The sequence below is a fragment of the Leptidea sinapis genome, chromosome 6 (genome assembly GCF_905404315.1).
Source record: "Leptidea sinapis chromosome 6, ilLepSina1.1, whole genome shotgun sequence".
Classification (NCBI taxonomy): Eukaryota; Metazoa; Arthropoda; class Insecta; order Lepidoptera; family Pieridae; genus Leptidea; species Leptidea sinapis.
In genome coordinates, this window is record NC_066270.1 from 10696268 (window position 1) to 10713653 (window position 17386).

General features: G+C 35.7%; 2 protein-coding genes across 2 annotated transcripts in view; one reads left to right on the forward strand and one right to left on the reverse strand.

The window, feature by feature from the left end:
• The window catches only part of LOC126965076 (ELMO domain-containing protein 2), a 250333-nt gene that overhangs the window by 218592 nt on the left and 14355 nt on the right, over window positions 1–17386 (reverse strand). The window lies entirely within an intron of this gene.
• Window positions 3378–10451, forward strand: LOC126965073 (thioredoxin domain-containing protein). The gene is made up of 6 exons (XM_050808526.1): window positions 3378–3692; window positions 3862–4047; window positions 5845–5983; window positions 7704–7865; window positions 8656–8781; window positions 9994–10451. The coding sequence occupies exons 1-6, from the start codon at window positions 3548–3550 to the stop codon at window positions 10193–10195; spliced, it is 960 nt and encodes a 319-aa protein (XP_050664483.1). The 5' UTR covers window positions 3378–3547; the 3' UTR covers window positions 10196–10451.

The following is a 17386-nucleotide window of genomic DNA, read 5'->3' on the forward strand; positions in this document are numbered from 1 at the left end:
CGTACATTTTAAATTGGACTTATAATAATTTTGAATAGCATGAATAAAAATTTAATTATATTATTTGAATTAAAGTTGCTAAGTTGGCTGTTCTTCCCAATGCGAGCTTCTTGGATACTTGGAGAGTATGCATGCTTATTTTCATAGTTACCAGGGTAGCTATATAATATTTTATGCATAAATTAATAAGAATAAGATGTAATTATAATTACATTACAATTAATAATAATAACAATCAAATCGTTTTGATTTGATTCTACGTTTACAGGCGGGTGCCTGATTGTTCTTCCGAATGCGAGCTTCTTGGATACTTGGAGCGTATGCATGCTTATTTTCATAGTTACCAGGATAGCTATATAATATTTTATGCATAAATTAATAAGAATAAGATGTAATTATAATTACATTACAATTAATAATAATAACAATCAAATCGTTTTGATTTGATTCTACGTTTACAGGCGGGTGCCTGATTGTTCTTTCCAATGCGAGCTTCTTGGATACTTGGAGCGTATGCATGCTTATTTTCATAGTTACCAGGGTAGCTATATAATATTTTATGCATAAATTAATAAGAATAAGATGTAATTGTAATTACATAACAATTATCGAACCCGGGTCTACAGCGTCTAAAGTAAACACTTATACGCTAAAGCTACGAATATTGCTGACGGAGCTGTTGAAATTATCAATGTCTTGACGTTTCACAACTCTCGTCATATACTTCGAAGCGTTGCTACGCGACAATACCCTAATGACTGCAGTGATGGATTAACGCATAGGCCCGGGCCTAGGGCGGCACGATTAGGGGGGCGGCAAAATTAATCAGAACGCTAAAATTTAAGAGCCGAAGAAATATAACAAAAATATATTTTTAAATTGGCTCTGTTTTTTTATTATAATTATTATTTTTTTACTATAATATAATGAATTTTTTTATTGACTTTTCAATTTGAGGGGGCATTATTATTATTTTTATGGAATCAATTACTTATAGTCTAATTATCGGTTATAATAAGATTATTAAAAAATTAATTAACAAAAAAACAACCGACTTCAAAAACACTATTCCAAAATAATAGATATAATGTGCACTAAAAAGTATAATAATAGTTGCGTATTTGTACTTCCTCCTTTTTTGAAGTCGGTTAAAAAGAAACAATCAAATTGATGGCTTCTTTTCAAATAACTTTTCACTTTTGTATCTTTGATGAGATTACTCTGGCATAAATATAAATCATTTGAAATTACTTATTGGTTTTTAATTTACCGCTTCTTCGTTGAAAATCGAAGAATTTCAAAACCATAATAGTTATAGTTTTCACGTCGATGTTCAAAAATCTTGTTCTCGTTGGATCTTCAGTTTTCACGTTTTGAGGTCCTAGGAAGCTATTCTTAGTAGTTTCAGCATGACGTCCCGACGTGTGTGTGTGTGTTAAACAAATTTTTGTCTCAAGTTTTTGTGCTCTGGGTCTGGAAATCTCGAGCGATTGCCAACTCCGTGGCCATTTGGAGGGCAAAGCCAAATTGGCTTCGAAGAAGCTGGGCGTCATTAATAGAGCACGGCAATACTTCAAGCCGGCCCACATTCTAGCGCTCTACAAAGCGCAGGTCCAGCCACACGTGGAGTATTGCTGTCATCTCTGTTCTGACGCACCCCAGTATCAGCTCGATCCATTTGACCGCGTGCAACGCAGAGCAGCTCGGATTTTTGGGGACCCAGTGCTCTGTGAACGGCTGGATCACTTGGCGTTGCGTAGAGACGTCGCTTCATTGTGTGTCTTTTACTCTATTCTATCACGGGGAGTGTTCCGAAGAGCTGTTAAACCTGATTGCTGGCGGCGAATTCCATCTTTGCACGACACGCCACAGGATATCATTTCCACCATCTGGATTCGTGGCGGTCCTCCACAGTCCTCTAGTCCTCTTCAAGGAGCTTTCTTCCTCGTACTACAAAGCTGTGGAATGAACTTCCTTGTGCGGTGTTTCCGGGACGATACGACATGGGTACCTCCAAAAAAGCGCGTACACCTTCTTTAAAGGCCGGCAACGCTCTTCCGATTCCTCTGGTGTTGCAAGAGAATGTGGGCGGCGGTGATCACCTAACACCAGGTGACCCGTACGCTCGTTTGTCCTCCTATTCCATAAAATAAAAACAATTATATTCCAATCTCAAAGAGTGCTTACAAAAATATAAGAAACAGGAAAGTCGTTCTTTTGAGCTCGAAGAGCCCAATAACTTTGAGGGATATTTTCGAGCGCGATGAGCTCGAAAATTTGAGTCGTTGAAGGGCGTGTTGATGAACATCTAATAAAACAGCTTGATGAAGAAATTTTGTACTGGAAAAAATCTTACATTGAGTTACTGCGATTGTTAAATCCATTGCGATAAGAGGGTTGTCATATAAAGCACATTCAGAACAAATTGAAAATGGAATTTTTTAAAGTGCAATTGAGCTTCTTGCTGAGTTTGACCCGTTTTTAGAGGAACATTTAAAATTGTATGCGCACCCTGGCCGTGAAAATACCTCGTACTTATCTAAAATAATATATGAAGAAATTATATTATTAACTTAAAATACATAAGTAACTACTTATTCAACAAATTTCTAAAGATGTGCAATCTGCAAAATTTTAATTTTTTTGATAATTTATCTGACATAGATACGATTGAATTGAAAAATCATGCGAATAAATTAGTTAAAAAGTTCTAGTGAACACAGAAAGAATATATAATATTACTTAATAAAAATTTTATCATGCAAATTTGTACAATGTAGTCAAATTGCAGGTATTTAGTGAGTATTGCCGTTATAATTGTCGTGACAGGCTTCGTCATGGCTTAAATGATACTGCTTGTGGCAGCGAAGTGGGGCGGGTTGTTCCCTTCTCTAAAATATCTTCCAGGGAGGCGATGGCTGGTCCTTTCATCATGCTCGTGAACGGTCTCTACTTGCAGTGGCTTGATGATCTAGATTTCAGAAACTTGCTTTTAAAATTAAGTATAAATTCTCATGCTTTTAAAATTAAGTATATACATTTTTAATTTTTTTACAATGGCTAATAAAATACTCGAAAAATAATAGAAATAACCTTTATTACGGTGTGTAACCTTATTGATGCATCTTCTCATATCATTTGTTTTTTTAACTTATTTATTTACATTTACTTTTTTGACTTACTCGTGTAAGTCAAAAAAGAAAAGAAAACTTTTGGCATTCCATTACACATATTCTGTGTAATTTCCTTGGCAAATGACAATTGAGTTTATTTCAATTGACAAAAAGTAATAAGTCACTGTCAATGTCAAAAAGCTCTTACAAGTTACAATCTGAAGAGGGCAATCTGTAAATTGTATTTCTGTAGGTAGTGATTTGCAGTTCCTCAGAGGAGTAAATAATAATATATTCATTATTCTTTGGTCAGCATTGCATATTGTGATATAAGCAGAGATGTATTTCTAAATCTGAAACCTGAATTTGATTTTTGACCGATATAAATTCGGCTCTTTTAGATATTTGAATAAGAAATTTGAATTAAGCTAAAAATGAATGGGATATTATTAAGGACGTCTATTTTTATATCTTTGCTTGCTAACATTCCTTTAATTTATTCTGAAAGTTTACAAAGTGTTAGTGATGACGATTTACTAACACTTATAAAAGAGAATGAAAAACTTATTGTTTTATTTAGTAAGTATTAATGTACGAAACTGGTGAAGCAGTAGCTTATATTTACCTAATTATTGAACTTTCCAAAAAATAGAGTTATAACCTAGCTATTGTACAAACACTACATACTACTTTTATTTCATGTTTTAACTATATTTTCTTATATTCATAAAATAATCCTGTATTTCAGCCAAGCCTAATTGCAAAGAATGTAATGAATTGGAGAAAATAATTGACAACTTGAGGGATGAATTTGAACAACAGCTGAATGCATTTTCTGTAAAAGCAACTAATAGTCACTTGGCTCGTCTCTATAGTCCTAACAAAGAACCTGCTATTGTATTCTTTAGGCATGGAGTGCCATTATTATATTATGGTATGTAACTGATGCTCATCAGAATGTTATTCAGTTAGATATAATAAAAATAATAAAACATTTATTTTCAGATAACTACGATCCATTGTTAGTAAACATATAATATAATTGTGTTAGTAATTATATGTATAATGTTACATATTTATTTTTATTATCTAGCCAACATATGAACAGTCCCCGCTGTCTGCTATTGCCTTCAGATAACTGTTACTGATGCCTAGTATTTGGCGGAGTTGGGAAGCCACTTTTTTGCATAGAACGAGGCTAAAGCTATCTACGTCTGCATGTGCAAACATAGCTGATGCGCTACAAAAACGTGGCAGCTCCAACAGTGCTCTGAAGACATTGTTTCACTGTATCCACAGGGCTATATACAATTTATTAGTGTAGCTGGTCCACAGGCTACTGAATTAGAGTAAAGTGCAGTACTCTTTAAAAAGAGTTATTTATACTGCTGTTGAGCAACACTAATCTATGTGCTATCATATTTGCTCGTACTGACAGCACCCTGTGTTCCCTCTCCATATCTACATCATCTTGTCCTTGTTTACAAAGTGCCAACATGCAAAGTTTTTAGAGGTTCATAGTTAAGCCCTATTTACAACTCTTGGATATGTCCATATTAGAATAACTGATCAGTACATATCATTACATGTAAAGGACTATCTATGTAATATAAAGTAAATACCAACACCACTTGAATTTTATCTGGTATTCAAAAAGAACTAGGCAACTTTCAAGTAACACAACAATTATGGGAACCTACAAATCTATTTGGTAAACTTAATGATAAAAATGCCTCAAACCTTACTAGTAAAGACATGCAGAAGAGAATGTGATTGTAATCCTTTGGGTCTGACTATAAATATTTTGTTGGTGTTAAATAAATTAATTTAAATAGGTTTATAAACCACTGATAAAAATAAAAGAACTGAAAAATAAACTATCAATTCTCAAATTAATAAATGTTATCATAACTTATATAGGAAGTTCAAAACTGGTTATTTTTTTTGTTATAAATTCTTGTTACTCTTGTAAAACTTATTCATTATTTGACGCAGTTTCCAATAGATTGATTGTTTCAAAAGATTGCTTTAATTATTAAAGATTAACCTGATAATCTATTAAAAGTACTGAACAATATCTTATCACTTATTATAATTTGAACGGATCGGAACGGACAAAAAAGGATTAACATTTACAAAGAGAAAGATTGTTGTATAGTTGGAAAGAACCAATGTACTAATATTACTTTGCTAGCCAAACTAGGTTCAAGCTATAAAAGGCATTTATTTTCTCAAAATTGATTCCTTTAGAATTTTTTTTTTTGATGTAATTTCTAATATACTAGATACACCACCACTTCGGAAACAAATGGCGCTCTGAGACAAAAGAAGCGGCGCAAGAAACTCTACCAGCATTCTTTTTTTGCAATCTTTTCAATAAAAATATACAATATTGTACAGTCATTTCTATCGCTATACAATAATCATAATCTAGTCCCAGGCTGCCCGATCACTTAGATATTCAGCTGTGGAGTAGTAGGATTTACGACAGAGCCATTTTTTTTATAAAACATTTAAATTTATTTATACATAATACCTGAACAATGGCTGGGACTTTATTATAAAAGTGTATGCATTTATCCTTAAAGCTATTAGATGTATCTTATGAAGCCTACTAGAATTAGTTACAAGCAATCCCTTATTTCTAGTGTTATAATAATGAAAATCACTATTAAGAGCAAAATATAGTCTGTTACAGCTGTTGTTAAAAGGCAATTAATTAAATTTTCAGGTAATCCAAATGAAGGTGAAATTTATGGCTACTTTGAAAAAAACCAATCACCAGCAGTTAAAGAACTAACGGATAAAATATTTGAGCATCTAACACAAGCTGCAACTGGTGCTACCACTGGAGACTGGTTTGTTATGTTGTAAGTATTTTTTATCTACTCATTGTACCTTACCAGTCAATTTAAGGATCACCTGATAGTGATTACCATATTCAGGGATACACAGAACATAAAATACACTTAGATCATTTATACATCTAGATAAACTATAACAGTTGTGAATACGTCGACAAATATAGACTTTTGATCTAACCTCTATTTTGAGGAATTCACGAACACTAACAAAAAATGACATACGAATTGCGAGTGTAAGACATAGTTTGTCACGCACAATATACTAATATTCCTGTCCTGTTTTATTGGTTGTCAACAGCAAGAGACTATCTGGACTATATCATTGTCTAATTTAAAATTATCTAAGAAAATACAATATAATTAGAGTGATAAATATAGGATTACAAACAGCATTTTTGGCATAATTGGCCAAACTCAAATTGCTTAGTGCTCCATTTGGATTGTTAGATGTAGTTAGGGGGCGATCATTAATTACGTAAGGTATTTTTGAGAATTTTTCAACCCCATGGTGAGATATCTCACACGAGATCTTTCAAAATTTATATTTTGGCTGTATAAAGGTTTGGATTAATGTGAAAAAAAAACAACAACACAACTTGTTCTATTATTTTTATTGAAGACTAGTATTTGCGAATATTACTATAATTTAAAATCACAAACATAAAATTAAATAATGAATATTAATATTTATAACTTAAATTAAAAAGTATTTGTTCTAATTCAGTCCATGGAGACTCGTGCACGGCCTCAAGAGTGACAACCAACCAAACCAAACCAAAGTGGAACCAACATAATATGCAAGTGATTTTCAATAAAATAATCTGCTCTTTCAACTTCGCTCCGAATTAGCCACTCTAAGCCGTTGTCGCTTGCCCAAAGAAGATTAGTAGCTCGTCTTCATCTCTCTCTCATCCACGAGGGTCGCAATTTGTGAGTTTGCACAGTATGTGCATGATGGACCGCGTGTTGATGTTCTGCGACTTTTGTGATAGATGCATAATAGATACCGCTTGTACTGCAGCATCTCCTGTATAGACGACCCCTATAGCCTAGTGGTTAGTGACCATGCCTACTGAGCTAGAGGCCCCGGGTTCGAATCCCGGCAGGTGCACACATTTATATGATGAATATGAATGTTTGTTTCCGATCCATGGACATTTATATGTATTTATGTATGTTTAAGTATGTATATTGTATTAAATATATCGTTGTCTTGCCCATAGTACAGGCTATGCCTAGTTTGGGGCAGGATAATTTGTGTAATAGTCTCAATATTAAAAAAAAAAAAATATCATCGTGTAAAGTTGGCAATAGAGGTCATTCTCATAAAGGCGTGGATCGGTTGAATCGGTAGGCAATGGAGAATTAAGAATCGAGCGCCACTTCGCTGGTCTGCGGGGTTCGGACGAATACGAAAACACTATTGTGTCAGATCTAGTTGTCATCTGTTATTCTAGACCTAATGCTTCACACAATTTTACATCGTTTTCGGCTAGAAAAATATTATGTGATATTTGCCAAGGACCTAAGTGAGATTTGGAAGGTTTAGCTTGATCCCCTCCCACCCTAGAACACCTTATGTAATCAATGAACTCCTTATATCTTTATTGATTTTGACATTTAACATATAACCTACATTCATGGCTTGTAATCAGATTTTTGACATTGGGGATCTAATCTAGAAAAGTAAGGTGATCTTTAACAACTTCCCCTAATATTTTTTCAGTTATGGCGCCTCCTGTGTTGAGTGCCAAAGACTACATGCAGTTTGGGAAAGTGTTGGCGCATCACTTAGAGGAAAAGTGAATGTTGCCAGAGTTGATTCAAATTTAGCTGGTGCGTTAACTGCAAAACGTTTTAAAGTGACAACTTTACCTGCTTTCCTTTTGTAAGTATTCAGAAATTGTGGCCAATTTGCAAATTTAATAAGTGTGAAAACACACTAAAACATAAAAATGAAGACGATGATAGCAGATGTTATGGGTTTTGGGGATAGAGTGTAGATCTAGCAAGAGTTTAAATTTTCAAGGTATATTATAAATCAATACATCAGAACTCTTGTGCTTATATAACATTTATCAACAAGCATATTATTCTTTATTGTATTAATATTTAAAAAGATTCTTAAACAAGTGTTAATTCATTATTATGTTAGTGATAGTCATAGAGCTCATTCTTGTCTATTTATTGGCTGGTGGAAGCAATATTAAAAAAATAAGGTTAAAATTTGCATGAAGCCTGTACATTTGTGACACATATATATTTAGGTATTACATAATAATTAGTTTTTAAATTAAAACAATATGACTTAAAAATCAATAAGCCAAGTGGTGGTAAAGTTTTTTTATGATAATAAGGGACGAGACAAGCAGGATGTTCAGCTGGTGGTAATTGATACACCCTGCCCATTACAATGCAGTGCTGCTCAGGATTCTTGAATAACCCAAAGATTCAAAGCAGCACTACAACTGTGCTCTTCACCTTGAGATATAACATGTTAAGTCTCATTTGCCCAGTAATTTCACTAGCTATGGCGGCCTTCAGACTAAAACACAGCAATGCTTACACATTAGGCGCTGTTGTGGTACCCATAATCTAGCCGCCATCCTGTGCAAAGGAGCCTGCCACTGGTAGTGTTTATATTCCTGTAAAATTTAATGTTAGGAATTCTATTTCAGCTTCCGTTTGGGAAAAGTATATCGATATGATTTACCAAATTATGATGTGAAGTCATTTATAACATTTGCTCAAGATTGGTATAGAAATGTAAAAGGTGATGCGGTGCCACTTTTGTCATCTCCATTGTAAGTATTTCTGTTTTCTTTTTCATCAAGTAAATTAGATATTCTGTATTTCTAAATTGACATTGTTACATGTCAGGCTAGCGAAAATCTCTAAGAATAAAGCGATTCACTTGCATGTATGAAACTTGCAGTTATTTATAGATTGACAGATAATGGCTATAATCTGGTAAAAACTGGAGATAGCCCATATCCACTGTTTTAATCAAGTGTTCGCTTTCAAACTTAGGTGGAATACAGTGCGTCGCCAATCGCCATACTGTAATTACTTGTATTTCAAACTTATGTCAAACAATAATTGCACATTTCATACTAAACTAAGGGTATGTTCCGATATGCACTGCGTCCACTGTACAGTGTGACGTCAATTTAGTATTCTGTGAAGCCGTTCCTTTATAGCCAGTTATACTGGTTACTATTTAAAACGGAACGCAGTCCCGTATTCTGTCCACGCAGCATTCAAATGAGTGTATTAAAGTTTTCTAGTTCATTAAAAAAAACTGTTGTTGGAGTACTGTCAAATTAAAAATATTTTAAACTGTAGGTATTGTTTATAAAACGTTAGGCACTCGAGTGGTTTTGACTGATCACGTGATCAAAGTACTGCGAGTACCTTACCTCGAAAACGCCAGTGCTCACAGTACAATATGGCGGCGATTTATATATCATATATTTCCATAGGGTACTGCGGCAGTATACTTGCAGTCCATAACGGATCGAATTTTTCTGCAGTGATAGAGCTGTGAAGTGCACGCAGTTAATATCGGAACATACCCTAAATTTCAATTTTTACTTAGGCAGTCCCATCTCTTATTACGTAGTATTTACATTCTCTTTGATGCATGTATACAAAATTTCATAACATTAAGACCTATGTTTCAAAAGATAAAAGTCACTACCACGACACAAAAGTCACGACAGTCACGCCACCTATCTAGAATTAACATAATTATATTCGTCGGAGTGGTCATGTCCTCTTTTATGTGAGCAACTTGTCATTTTAATAAGGTTATCTTGACAGTTCTTCAGTTTTATGTGGTTACATACATACACACATTCTCTTTTATATATATAATAAAGATTGAACTACTCTTAAAAATCATTCTGAGTACTGTTCTATCTATCTATATAATAATTCTTTGTTAAAAATATTTTATATTTAGTAAATTCAGTTATTCAGTAAAGTACAATATTAATGCATTTTTTAAATTACAGTGATGAACTTGTGGACTGGAGTGTGGAGTTTATAAAGTATTCAATAGCATTTGGCCTAGATATTCTGACAAGACATCCTTGGATATGGCAGATTGGTGTTGTTGGATTTGGTTTGGTAGCAATTACAGCTCTTATAGCACTTGTCAAAGCAAGAAAACCAAAACAGACCAAAAGTGTTAAAAAGGACAAGAAAAAGAAATAATTATAACTTAAAAAGACTTGGTAATGAATTATGCATTTATAATTTAAGTGAAGGTGTCCTAAGTGTTTAAACTTTTTTTTTTATTCAAATAGTAGGTAGGGGTGTAAAATGTTTGGCCAAGCTTCAAAGGAGCGTTGTTATAATAAAAATAAAATATTTTTGCAATTCCGTCCAATGCTCAATTTAAGGTGAATGTTTTAGCAGTGTTAATCGGTATATTTTATATTTTTTATAAATAAAACTTACTGAAGTTGAAGTGTTTTTGTTTTGAACTCTTTTTTTCTAGACTCTTCATAAATTAATTAATAACCTCACAGTCAAAGTAAAGATATTTTGAAACTGGGGGAGGCCTATGTCGAAAGACAACACCAATAAAGAATAATAAGTAGTATATAAGTTTAAATGCATGGTCAGTGAATAAAGGCGTTTATTACTATTATTATTATTATAGTGAAGGAGACAGGCAAGATGTTCCTTTTTTTATGACATTAAGGGACGAGACGAGCAGGACGTTCAGCTGATGGTAATTGATACGCCCTGCCCATTACAATGTAGTGCCGCTCAGTATGATAAAAAACCTAAAATTTCTAAAAGGCACTACAACTGCGCTCGTCACCTTGAGACATAAGATTAACATGTTCAGTCTCATTTGCCCAATAATTTCACTAGCTACGGCGCCATTTAGACCGCAACACAGTAATGGTTATACATTACTGCTTCACGGCAGAAATAGGCGCCGTTGTGGTACCCATAATCTAGCCGGCATCCGTTGCAAAGAAGCCTCCCACTGGTTTTCATTGTGAGATACCTACCTAAATATTTTTCCCCTTATTCATAATGGTCCGATAACTTTAAACATCCGCTTAGGAGTGTTTTTTCTTATTCTGACTAGGTCAATAGAAGAAGACAGAGTGATAATTAGCAATGCTTTAAGTTAGCAGACTATTATGAATAAGGGGGTTTGTATATTTTGTATTTAATCATTAGGTACTAATATTATAAAATACGAATATGACTTTGTCCGTTTGTAACGATTCCACTTCTCAGAAAAGGCGAAAGCGTACATTTAATCGCGATATTCTGCCGATATTACTAATACCATCTTTGTGCTCCAGAAGAGAACTACTAACGCTATTTATAACCTAAGACCTAAAGAATCGTTCAAAGCAAATTAAAAAAAAAAAACATTTTAACTATCGCCTCTATATATTCATGATAATGATGTAGGTACATTATCACATAAGTGAATTTGCAAGAAACTGTCATAATCATAATGTTAATACCAGGAACAGACAAACTTATAATGCATACTACTCGGCTAAGTCGAGTTAGTAAATCTTTTGTGCTGCGATGTGTATGTTTTTACTACAAGATCCCAGAAAATGTTCAAAACAAAATAATGTATTACGAAATTCAAAAGCATTGTCGAAAAAAATTGTCTTGCAAATGCTACTATAAAATAAAAAAGGATTGTGTGGTTTTATGAAACCACGGTAAAAGTGAGAGTTTTTTTCACATTATAGACATTTAACTAAAAATATTTGGAATAATAATTGATTAAGGGTATAAAAATCGCTTTATCAATCTTAATTTAATACTTGGAAAATTGGAATGATAATGGGAAATAATAAGTCGCGCGCGCGAACGCTAGCGGACGGGTCGTGTGTCGATTATGAGCATAAAATAAGTGAACTAATAATATGTCGTCTCAAGTGGTGAAGTGTTCAAGTTGCAACATCGTTATAAACGAAGTGTTAGCTTTTATAAGCAATAAAATAGATGTGATGGACGAACAGAGTATCAGTCGGATCTGTGTTACAAGTTTTTCGGAATCGGATATCGTGACTGCTAAAAACCTCCTTTTTGATTCTGTGCCGAGTGCTAAACGTAAGAAAACACGCAGGAGGGATGGCAAATCAGCACGGGATATTGATGATATAATCAGTCTGCTTAAAGAAAGTGACTCGGAGGAATTACCAACTTTTGTTGCTCGGGACCTTCACAAGTTGCCTCCGATTCTTTTTGACCACGTAGATCCTACACAGTTACTTAAGGATTTACTGCTATTGAAGAAGGAAATAAACGATATCAAAAGCAACTATGTGACAAAGGAACATTTCGACATATTGAAATGCGATATAGATAATATAAAAAGTACACAGGCGGCTGAAAACACGGTTAATTATTATTACATAAATTACAAGCGAGGTGCTTGTTTACTCGATAATTATAATAATATAGCGTGTGATAGTGGACCGATGGGATTATTGCAGGAAGACGTCGAACAGGTCACAATAAGCGACAGTAAAATTAAAAATATTGATAACGGCCGCGCGCCGCGTCAATCATCTGCGCGCACGCCGCCTCAACCGAACGAAGCGACCGGCGCGCATGCGCAACAGCTGACTTGCAATCGCCCGCCCGTACCGATAACGCCGCGACACACGGACGCCACGGATAGCGAATATTTATCTAGAGGGAAGGATAAATTGCTATCGGACGTGGTTAGGCAAGGCGAATGGAAGGTGGTGCAATATAATAAAAGGAGAAATCGTTTTAAAGGAAATAGAGGCCATGCAAATGTGGCTGATAGCAAATTTAAGGCAGCAGATAATAATATACCGTTATACATTTATAATGTGTCTAAAGAGGTGACTGTGTCTGATATTGAAAATTATGTTTCGAGTAGAACGGGGCTAAATGTGATGGTGGAGAAAAATATTATGAAGCTGGCTAAAGATTATGATGGATATAAAATATTTGTACCTAAACATAAACTAGATTTGTTTATGGAAAATGATTTTTGGCCCGAAGGCATAGCATATCGACGTTTCATAGATTTTAGACACCGAAAAGTAATGGAAAAAAATGGTATTATTAATAATAAAAATACATAATGGCCTCAAGAAACAAATTCATAAGTTTTAATTGCAAAAATATTGTCAGATCGGTCGAGTGCGTAAGAGGATTATGTAAAGAAGCAGATGTAATTGCCCTTCAGGAGACATGGCTTCTACCACACGACTTGCAATATTTAGGTACTATAGACCGTGAATTCTCGTTTACTGGAAAATCGGCGGTGGATACGTCGGCGGGTATACTACGCGGAATACCATACGGCGGTGTAGCTATACTGTGGAAAAAGTCTACGTTCCCGTGTGTATCAGTAGTGACGTGTAATAGTGTACGACTTGCTGCAATAAAGATTCAAGTTCAAAGCAAATCGCTTTTAATATTTTCGGTGTACATGCCTACGTACTCCAGTGAGAATTTATTAGAGTTCACCCAGTGTTTGAGTGAAATCTGTGCAATTATCGAAGGTAACGATGTAGAATCCGTTTACGTGCTTGGTGACTTTAATGCCCACCCAGGTGAGTTATTCGCCAATGAACTTTCGAGCTTTTGTTGCGATCAGTCGTGGTCGTGAGTGGACATGGATTTAGTCGATAGTGACACATTCACTTTTATCAGTGACGCTCATGGCTGTAGACGATGGCTGGACCATTGTCTCGTCACTAGTGCTGCGCGACAAACAATACGCGGTGTGTCAGTGTTGAACGACACTTATTGGTCTGATCATTTACCTCTAATGATTGAAATTAACCTGGACTTAATTCAAGCGAAGGTTTCGCAGTCTCATACAAAAAAATATTTGTATAATAAAATAATTTGGGGCCGCAGAAATGTTTCTGAAATTAACAGTTATTTTGACAAATGTAATAATGATTTAAACAACTTTCATTTTCCATTAGAATTTCATGAGTCTGCTGATAAGAGATGTAGTAATTTAAAATGTAAAATGGGTATAGATATGATGCATAATAAAATAATTAAGATCTTAACAGACGCCTCAATAAGCAGTAATTTTAAAAACGCTAAGAATAAATTTCAACATGTCACAGGCTGGAATGATTATGTCAGGGAGAGCTCGACACTGGTATAAGCTATGGTTGTCCTACAATAAACCCGATTGTGGTTACATTTATGAAAATATGAAAGAATCTCGTAAAATATTCAAGACTAAACTTAAGTGGTGCCAGAATAATGAGCAAAAAGTAAAAATGGATGCCATCGCTAAGCATCACTCTGGCAGAAATTTTAGCAAATTTTGGAAATGCACGAAAGAGTTAGATTCACGTTCAGGTGCTCCCGTCTGCGTCGCTAACAAATATGATACCGTAGAGATAGCAAATGCTTTCAGAACCCACTTTAGGATGGAATCCCCACTGTCATCATCATCATCAGCTCAGCGGATGTTGAATGCTGAGGCCTCTATGGATGACAGTGTTACACACTTTACTGCCAAGGTTGTCGCTAGTGTGGTTAAAAATATGACTAAAGGTAAATCTCCGGGCCATGACGGTCTCAGCATTGAACATCTGCAATACGCAGGTCCTCATTTATATCGAGTATTGGCCATGTTTTTTACGATATGTGTGGGACATTCTTACTTACCAAAAGACCTAATGTATACCGTTGTTGTACCAATTGTGAAGAACAAAACTGGCGATGTAGCAAATATGTCTAACTATAGGCCTATTTCATTAGCGACAGTCACTGCTAAGGTATTGGACGGTTTGCTTGACAAGCAGTTGAGCAGTGGTATAGAACTAAATGATGCCCAATTCGGTTTTAGACCAGGCTTATCAACCGAAACTGCGATACTGTGTCTCAAGCAAACTGTCCAATATTACACGGCAAGAAAAACACCAGTCTACGCCTGCTATCTAGACCTATCGAAGGCGTTCGATTTGGTGTCGTACAATATCTTGTGGGAAAAATTACGTCGTGATACTAGTGTAACAGATGACATTATTTCGCTCCTAAAATTCTGGTACGGTAATCAAGAAAACGTGGCTAAGTGGGTTAATGCCTATTCGGATGCCTTTGGTCTGGAGTGCGGGGTGAGACATGGGGGGATCAGCTCGCCTCGTATTTTTAATTTGTACATAAACTCCCTCATTGAGGAGCTCAGCCGTACCAGGACTGGGTGTCACGTGGCTGGTGTATGTGTCAACAACATCAGCTACGCAGATGACATGGTTCTGCTGAGCCCCTCAATGAAGGGTTTAAGAAAGCTGCTGAGAATATGTGAACGTTATGCGGAGGCCCATGGTCTTCGATACAATACAAGTAAAAGCGAATTTATGATATTTAAGTCGGGTAATAAAATTTACGAACATAAAGAACCTCTATCGCTGTGTAACGCACCACTAAATATGGTAACGAAGTTTAAATATCTTGGCCACTGGGTCTCCGACAACCTAAGTGATATCCTAGACTTAGAGAGGGAACGTAGGGCGTTGGCTGTCCGCTGTAATATGCTGGCCCAAAGGTTTGCGCGTTGCAGTGAACAAGTAAAAATAACTCTGTTTAAGGCTTATTGCCAATCATTTTACACGTGCAGCCTTTGGACCGGCTATACGCAGAGGGCATACAACGCGCTGCGAGTGCAATATAATGACGCGTTTAGGGTAGCGTTTAGGGTAGGGTATGGGGCTGCCTAGGTTTTGTAGTGCATCCGGCATGTTTGCGGAGGCGCGCGTTGATGATTTTTACGCGATCATTAGAAAAAGATGCGCATCATTCATGAACAGGCTCCAGGCTAGCCCCAACACTATCCTAAGCGCGTTGGCATGCAGGTGGGACTCCCCACTGCTGAGTGATTGGATAGGTTTGCATGCGCCTCTAGCTAGGTGCAACTTATTGTGAAAATAACTAACCTTACTAACATAATTTTTAAGAAAAATTGTAACTAACATACAATTACTAACACTACCACTAACATTACTTAGTCTAAGAACTACTTAATAACTAATACTTATGGATGTATAGTGTCCGAAATAAATGATTATTATTATTATTATAATAAAAGTAGACTAACTCTCCAACTAATATTTTTATTGAACTCTATGTCTTAGCCTTTGTTAAAAATATTGATTGAAAAGGATTAAAAATGATGAAATTTGAATACTTTCAATTCTTTTTCATATATATATTATATAGACATATTGTTTACTGGGGGTGTCTGATTCCCAATACTTTTCAATCAATATCTTTTAATTAGGGAGAGTACGACATACATAATACTTAACAATTATTTAGATTATACGAGGACTGCACTAAAAGTATCGGGAATCGAAGTGGTTTAACACAAAAACAGTGTGTTGACCGGATGGTTTCTGTATTTGGTGATGAAGCCCATCCAAAACCACAATTTATCGCTGGTTTGCTGAATTTCAACGTGGACGTGTCAAGATCAGTGATGATTGCCGTCAAGGTGGTCCAAATACTGCAGTCACCAAAGAAAACGTTGATGCTGTGCGTAAGCTAATTGAGGAAGATCGACATGTGACATACCGCAAAATTCAAGCAACTTTAGACATTGGCATGAGTCAAATACAAATAATCTTGCATGAACAATGAGGTGTAAAAAGTTGTTTTCCCGATGGATACCGCATTTGCTCTGTGAAGAGCAAAAAGCGGCTCGCGTTACTTGGTGCGTCAGAACTCTCGAAAGATTCCACGCAGGATACTCAAATGCTGTACACAACATCGTATCAGGCGACGAATCCTGGATAAACGCGTACGAACCCGAAACAAAAAACAAGAATTGTTCGCTCAGAGTGTTGCAAAAAAAAATGGTGGCCACGTTTGTCTCCAAAACCGGCTATGTTGCGACTATTCTTCTTGAAGGACAAATAACGGTTAATGCAGAATGGTATGCTAGCATTTGTTTGCCACAGGTCGTTTCTGAACTCCGTAAAGAGAACTGCAACCGCCGCATCATCCTCCATCACGACAATGCGAGTTCTCACACCGCGCACAAAACAAAAGTTTTTAGAGCACGAAAACATAGAATTATTAGATCATCCGCCGTACAGTCCCGACCTAAGCCCTAATGATTTCTATACTTTCCCTAAAATAAAGAATAAATTGCGTGGTCAGAGATTTTCATCACCTGAAGAAGCTGTGGACGCCTACAAAACGGCCATATTGGAGACTCCAACTTCCGAATGGAATGGTTGCTTCAATAATTGGTTCCATCGTATGTAAAAATGTGTCAAATTTCTCGGAGAATACTTCGAAAAGCAGTAAATACATTTTTAAATAGTAATGTTGTGTCACTTCCTTGATTCCCGAAATTTTCAGTGCCGCCCTCGTAGCGTGGAGCACTGGCACAAATGAGTA

Excerpts from the sequence above, each read along its gene's own strand:
- LOC126965073 (XM_050808526.1), top strand. The coding sequence starts at position 3,548 with ATGAATGGGATATTATTAAGGACGTCTATTTTTATATCTTTGCTTGCT. Across the intron at positions 5,984-7,703 it reads GGAGACTGGTTTGTTATGTT|TTATGGCGCCTCCTGTGTTG; the intron begins GTAAGTATTTTT and ends ATATTTTTTCAG. Across the intron at positions 7,866-8,655 it reads ACTTTACCTGCTTTCCTTTT|CTTCCGTTTGGGAAAAGTAT; the intron begins GTAAGTATTCAG and ends ATTCTATTTCAG.